The sequence below is a fragment of the Eretmochelys imbricata genome, chromosome 11 (assembly GCF_965152235.1).
Source record: "Eretmochelys imbricata isolate rEreImb1 chromosome 11, rEreImb1.hap1, whole genome shotgun sequence".
Lineage (NCBI taxonomy): Eukaryota > Metazoa > Chordata > Testudines > Cheloniidae > Eretmochelys > Eretmochelys imbricata.
In genome coordinates, this window is record NC_135582.1 from 33,269,743 (window position 1) to 33,276,888 (window position 7,146).

Here is a 7,146-nt window from a genome sequence, read left to right on the forward strand (position 1 = left end):
CAACAACGTTAACGGGCAGTGTGATAAACATGGGAGATAGCTGTATTATTTTTATGAATATTACACATACCTCATTCTATTTGATTACTATCATGCTATCAGTCCTGAGTGATTTTTTGCACATCAGCAGGAACCCAAAATCAATGGCTGGAAGTAGCCAATCACCGGTATTTAAACGATATAGGTGTCAATACCTTTGAAGATTTATCCCTATCATACTCTGATCAGCAGGCTGGCTTAGCAACCCCAAGAGGGTGGGGGAATCCAAGTGGGGAAAAATGAAGTAAAGGGATTTTGGATGGATTAAAGCCTCAGCCCTGAACCTCAGAGGGAGACGGAAGGGGGCAGCGATTGCTGAGAAGACACCGATCCTCCTCTCCCAGATGTTGGAGCACAGGGATGAGCCAGGCCTACCTAAATCTTGAGAGAAATGCTGAGATTAAGTAAGATAATGTTTGTTTAGGCCTTTTTGTTGTTTTACACCTTTTCACTCTGATTGCTATGTTTCTATAGATGCATAAATACTATTTTGTTTTAATGAAGCTGTTCTAACTCACTGCATTTTTATGCTGCTTACAGCTCCCGACAGGAAGTCTATCTCAGGGGCCAAACCTAGTTGGACCTGCTGAGCAAACATGGTTTTGCAAAATGGGGTGCTGTAATCTGGAGAATCAGCCTAACAGTGGGATAAATTGCAGGAGAGAAGTGCAGTTGCTGGCCGTCACTTGAAAAGGGTCGTCATGGAGAGACTGAGTGAGGCGTCAAATGTTCAACTCATGCTGGAAATGTGACAGTGAAACAATTTTATCTCTGTATCTTTGTATTCTTTTTATGAATGTTAACATATTTGCATGCTTGTATGGTCTGCAAATATGGAAACCTATACTCTTTAGTTTATATGCCACACCCACCAGTTAGCCAACACCAGATCAAAATACCCCTAAACTTTAAATGTTTGAAATCTGAGCCTGGATCCTGAAATTTGCTCTGGGTCCCTCTCTTTCTAATAGGAAAACCAAAATACCAATCTCCATACCCCAGTGTTTCAGGTGTTCAAAATCCAGATCTCGAGGTTGCCAGTACTCATATTGCTACACTGAATTGTGACCTCTAGTCAATTTTGTATCTTACAGACACGAGCCTATACCTTCACTAACTTGCTCTCATTGCACTGGGGAGGTGAGGTCACTACTGCTGGGCTTGGTGGGGCAATGGTACAATGGTGGCCCTACTATCCTGTGCCTATTCTGGGTCTCTGCCCTACTCAGAACAAAGAGGCACCTGGAAACTGCACACAGCTGCTAGTGCTTCCACATACTCAGGAATGTTCCTGTGCTGCCTGCAATTCCCTCTTTGGTAGCTGTGCTATAGAAGAGAGAAGCTGCAGGCTCAGGAGAGAACAGGGATTGCCACTTCCCCTGGAGGATCGAGATGGGAGGACAGCTGATGGCGCCTGAAAGGTAGGAGGAATAGGAATAGGGCTGGTTGGAGGAGGGCACTGGAATCTGCACAGGTGATGAAGGCTGCTGGAGCCTTCAGGGGTTGGGGGAGAGGGAACATGTGGCAGCTTGCTTGGGCTTGCCTGGGTTAGGAAGAGGGAGCTTCTGGAGCCTGCCAGGGAGCAACGGGGTGCGACTGGAATTACCAAGAAGAGGGCAGACTGCAATTTACACAGGGAAAGGAAAGAAACTGGGGAAGGGAGTGCTGAGCGCTTAGGAAAGGTGAACAGGGGGTCAGAGAAGGAGAGAGGGATATATGGAGTCCATGTCAGGAGGAAGATAGAGAAATTCCCTCCTGACATTTGTACACACACGTTTTGTGTTTGAGGTTGACTTTTCCCTCTTGAAACATAAATGCATGCACTGAAATGGAAGGGGAGGGAGGGAATGATGGGATCTGTGAAGAATTTGAAAGTCAGCACCAGATTCAAAGTACTTTATGCTTTTTTAAAAATCAAATCTCACGATTATTTGTAGTTTGCCTGAGGATTTTTAAAATCATAGGGCTTGTAATACTGGGATCCTGATCCAACTTGTGGTGCTTTATAATACTGTATATATAAAAAAACACCCCCCCACCACTAATTTAAAGACTCAGCATGATACAGGTCAGGAATGATGATGATACATGATACAGATCAGAAATGATAATGTCTCACCTTGCTTCAGGGAAACTACAAAATTCTAATGGCAATGTGAATGGAGACTGTTTTATTTTTACCTTGAAATGGACGTTCACAAAGATCTTCATCATAGGACATGTATTGCTTCCACTCGTGATTAGTGATTCTTTTTGCCACAATGTGTTTGCCATTTTCAGCTGCTAGTTTGTATTGTGATGCACCAACCAATAGCTTTCCATTACAGTTCCACCATAATGAATGCTGAGCAGAATCACATTCTAATAGGCTTAATGGTTGCTCTTCGTTACTGATGTTCAGTCCTAGACAAGTGCTTCTGCCTATGTTGAAAAGATGACGTTTCGATAACCATTTCCACAACATATATTTGGAAAGTTGATTGCAGTCTTCAAGAACAAGTCTAACTGTATCTGCTTTAATGCACAGGTTGAGATGTTCACTTTGGATAATAAACATCCCTTTGTCTGGGGAAAAAAGAGGTTTCAGTTCAAGATAATCTGCAAAAAAGCATTATACGTTACACAGGACCAGGGCCTTAGTTTTGACCATTTGAATTAAAACATGCTTAGCTTTTACAAAGAACTTTGAAATTATTTTTCAAATTACATGTAAAATATTAAAAACAACTGGTACTCCAAAGACAAGAAAATTGTTCCAAGTTGCTGGTGGCATGAAAAAAAAAATGCATTAAGCTCTCAGCCATCCTTCATAGCCCAATGCAAAACCCCCCACCCTTTTATTTAAGGCTAGTACTTCTGAACTCACTCTCTCTCGTTTTTGTTTTTAAGTATCCAGCATTGTGACACCTATTTTATGTTATATAAAATGTTAACTACATAGGCCGAGACTTTCAAGAGCGATCAGAAGTTTTTATGCTCAGTTGAGACATGCTCAGCGCTTTCTAAAAATCAGGACTGTTCAATACAGCTCAAGCTGGCCACCCAAATAATGAGGCACCCAAAATCATTAGTCACAAAATCTTGGCCATAGAGTATTCATAGAATCATGGAAATGTAGAGGTAGAAGGCCCCCCGAGAGGTCATCTAGTCCATCCCCCCTGAGCTGATGCAGGACCAAGTAAACCTAGACCATCCCTGATAGGTGTTTGTACAACCTGTTCTTAAAAACCTCTAATGATGGGGATTCCACAACCTCCCTTGGAAGCCTATTCTAACTATAACCATAGTTAAGCTCTGGAAAGATTTTCCTAAAATCTAACTTAAATATTCTTCGTTGTAGCTCAAGCCCATTATTTCTTGTCTTCCCTTCAGTGAAGATGGACAACAAAGAACAGTTAGAGGTTCTGCAAGTTTGCAAGCCTCAACGAGAAGAGTCAAAGCATAGGACTGGAAGGAATCTTGAGAGGTCTCATGGCAGGACTAAGTATTCTCTAGACCATTCCTGAGAAGTGTTTTGTCTAACCTACTCTTAAAAATCTCCAGTGATGGAGATTCCATAACCTCCCTAGGACAATTTATTTCAGTGCTTAATCACCGTGACAGGAAGTTTTTCCTAACGTCCGACCTAAACTGCCCTTGTTTCAATTTAAGCCCATTGTTTCTTATCCTATCCTCAGAGGTTAAGGAGAACAATTTTTCTCCCTCATCCTTGTAACAGTTTTCAAGTACATAAAAGGTTATGTCCCCTCTCCAAGGGTGGCAGAGCCTTCCCAAAAGTAGGGGGGACAGGGGCCCCCACCCCTCCTCTTCCCCCCAAGGCCCTGCCCCTGGCCAAGCTGGAAGCTGGAGCTGGGTCAGAAAGCCTGGGCCCCTCCACTTGACAGGCCCCCACCAAGAGCATCCCCAGCCATGTCCTTGCCCCCCAGACCACCTACCCAGAGCAGGTGGAGGGTCTACAGCTCCTCACAGATGCCCACACGGCTCTTACCCCAACCTGGCTCCGGCTGGGCGGGGCCTCAGAGCCACAGCTCAGCCATGGTAGAGCCGCCTGGGCAGTTGTGGGGAGCTGTGAAACCTCCATCTGCCCTGGGTGGGGGGCCAGGGAGTGGGGACACAGGCCGGAGCTGCTCTGGGGCCCCCCTGCCCCCTGGACAGTTAGAGGGTCCGTGGCTCCTCACAGCTGCCTTGGGCTCTGCTTCCAGCAGGTGCAGGGCCTCGGGACCATGAGAAAAGTGGATGGGCCAGGCGCATCCACTTTCTAAAAGTGGGAGAGCCATAGTCCCTTGCCCGCCACGCCCACCGCCAGTGCCTCTACCCTCTAGGTCTTCTCTTTTCTAGACTAAACAAACCCAATTTTTTCAGTCTTCCCTCAGAGGTCATGTTTTCTAGACTTTTAATCATTTTTGTTGCTCTTCTCTGGACTTTCTCCAATTTATCCACATCTTTTCCTGAAATGTGGCACCCAGAACTGGACATAAGACTCCAGTTGAGTCTTCATCAGTGCAGAGTAAAGTACAAGTGTAATGCCGACAAACCCAGGTCGTTGGTATGCAGAATTGAACCGGGGACCTCTGGAGCTTAGTGCATGAGCCTCTACCACATGAGCTAAAGGCCAACTGGCTGTAAGCTAAGGCTGTAGCACAGACTCATTTTCTCTCTCTCTCTCTAAGTGGTCTTGGTGCCACTAGATGGGACAGAACATCACACCCAGCAGGTGTGTGGATTACACAATAATTACTTATATCTTGCTTACAACACTCTTGCTAATACGTCCCAGAATGATGTTTGCCTGTTGTGCAACAGTTACACTCTTAACTCATTTAGTTTGTGATCCACTATGACCCCCAGATCCCTTTCTGCAGTACTCCTTCCTAGGCAGTCATTTCCCATTTTGTAAGTGTGCAACTGAATGTTCTGTCCTAAGTGAAGTAAGTACTTTGCATTTGTCCTTATTGAATTTCATCCTATTTACTTCAGACCATTTCTCCAGTTTGTCCAGATCATTTTGAATTTTAATCCTATCCTCCAAAGAACTTGCAACCCCTCCCAGCTTAGTATCATCTGCAAACTTTATAAGTGTACTCTCTATGCCATTATCTAAATTACTGATGAAGATATTGAACAGAACTGGACCCAGAACCGATCCCTGTGGGACCCCACTTGATATGCCCTTCAAACGTAAATGTCAAACGCTGTAGAATTGCTGACTTTTCTCCATCCAATGCAGGGAGATGGGCAAGCCTAGTACAGGAAACACATACTGTGGATAAAGCAATATGCATAGGTCATCATTCTATACAAAAAAAAAAAAAAAAGTCAGATTGCCGGGGTAAAAGGCCAACAACTGATCAGCACTCTCAGTTCCTGTTTACTATGTTCAACGCTGCTACAGGGCGCCTTCACTTCCCACAAAAGGCAGTGGGAAACTTCTCATGCTGGTAATGAGAGAGTTTTACTCCCCTCAGAAGCAGCAGATGCGAGAGTCGTAGGGAGTTGCTTGGAATCAGGAGAACTTCACTGTCCTCTGAAAAGACACTGGGAAGGAGAGCAATGGTGAAAACCTGATGGGAAGCCTACAGTCTGTTGTCCCAGGATAAAAGGCAGCCATTGAGGTGGGAGAAGGGATCTTTGTTTTCTCACCAAGGTCCATCTTCACTGCAGAATTAACCAGGGCTCTTACTTGGGAGTTGTCCCTAACCCCAATCCTGTCCACACACAAAAGACTTTTATCTCAGTGTGATGGTACTTTCACACTGCTGGCCTATCCTAGACGTGTAGGCTAAAGCCAGAATGTGAGACTTTCACTCAGGCTGGTAACACTCTTACTCTGCAGTGAGGACACAGGCTAGATCACTTAGTTCTCTACTCCCTCCCACAATTCCCCCATGTGCCCAGAAAGCCAGATGAGTTCTCCCACAATTCACTGGGAAAGAATCATGCAGCAGCTCAGTTTACCGCAGCACAGAGTACCATGGGATTTGCCACCCAAAGTCCTAGTGCCGCACACCAGTCAGGTTCTGTAGTGTAGCTGCTTGCGTCTCAGGTAGGTTCACCCTGGTGTGAACACCCAAACACTTTGCAGCAAAGACATGTCCAAAGGCAGAGAAGAGAAGCAGGGGAAGCTATCAGAAGGGTGAACAGATGTGCATTCCCCTCCGCAAAAGCAGAGGAAAGAAGAGCAGACCTTCATCCCTCTGCCTTCTGGCAGGTGGGAGCACCTAGCATGGAAGAATCCTTATGCTTCTCCCCAAACTTATAATTGCTGGGGTGTGGAAAGGAACATCTTCATTCCCCTCCCTAAAGTTCAGTACAGAGCCCTGAGGAGAGTGGGCTTCCCTCAGAGGAATTGGGACAGCACCACTATTCTCCCCCAAGACAGTATAGAGGACATGGGGGAAGCTGGCACAGCGGTGAAACTTTTCTCCAGAACAGGAAGGAAGAAGCAGAGAGGACTCACTAGAAGAGGCGAGGGGTCTGTTTTGAAAAATGGAAAGTATTTCCCAGTGTAACCTGGTGATTATGTTCGCTTCCCAAATGAAAGCCAGAATCCCATGCTGCTGCCAAAGAGCTACACATGTAAACATGCTGTCAGTGTGAACACATCCCCCAAACAGGCTGAGTGCAGTCTACAACTGCAGGACAGAACAGGAGGAAAACAAAAAGGAAAAGGAAAACTGCAGGACAGGAGAAGGAAAAGGAAAAAGCAACAACATTAAGCCCAGGGCTGGTCAAAGCAGCTGCCCTTCGCACTAGTTGCTCTCAACATGGCTCATTGCTTCACTTACTCAAAAAGTAGGGCACTTGGTCCTGACTCAAAGCTGCATCGTCTTCAGCCAAACTGTAGCAAACTAGCAGCATGGAACAAATCAGAAGTTGGGTCTGCACACACAGCATTTCTGCAGAGTAACAGCTCCTGGCAAACACTTTCCCGTGGACTCAGTCGATGGAAGAATATCACACTTTTCAGGGAGAGGGCGATCCTGAATATGCAGCTGTTCCCCAGATCAGCACAACCACTCCTCCTCCATCTCCTGGATTGATGAGGGGGGCGGGACATGCAACCCCCCACCTCCAGTAACAGCAACTGCTTTCTGAACAAGGGGGAGG

At 45.7% G+C, this 7,146-nt stretch overlaps 1 protein-coding gene across 1 annotated transcript in view; it reads right to left on the minus strand.

Moving 5' to 3' along the window:
* Positions 1–6,933, minus strand: part of PLA2R1 (phospholipase A2 receptor 1) — a 71,544-nt gene extending 64,611 nt beyond the window's left edge. Inside the window, exons 1-2 of the mRNA XM_077829755.1 lie at positions 6,825–6,933; positions 2,221–2,604 (exon numbers count right to left, since the gene is read on the minus strand). Of these exons, the coding sequence (XP_077685881.1) occupies positions 2,221–2,604; positions 6,825–6,933 (493 nt within the window). The remainder of the gene's footprint in view (positions 1–2,220; positions 2,605–6,824) is intronic.
* Between the last annotated feature and the right edge of the window lie 213 nt (positions 6,934–7,146).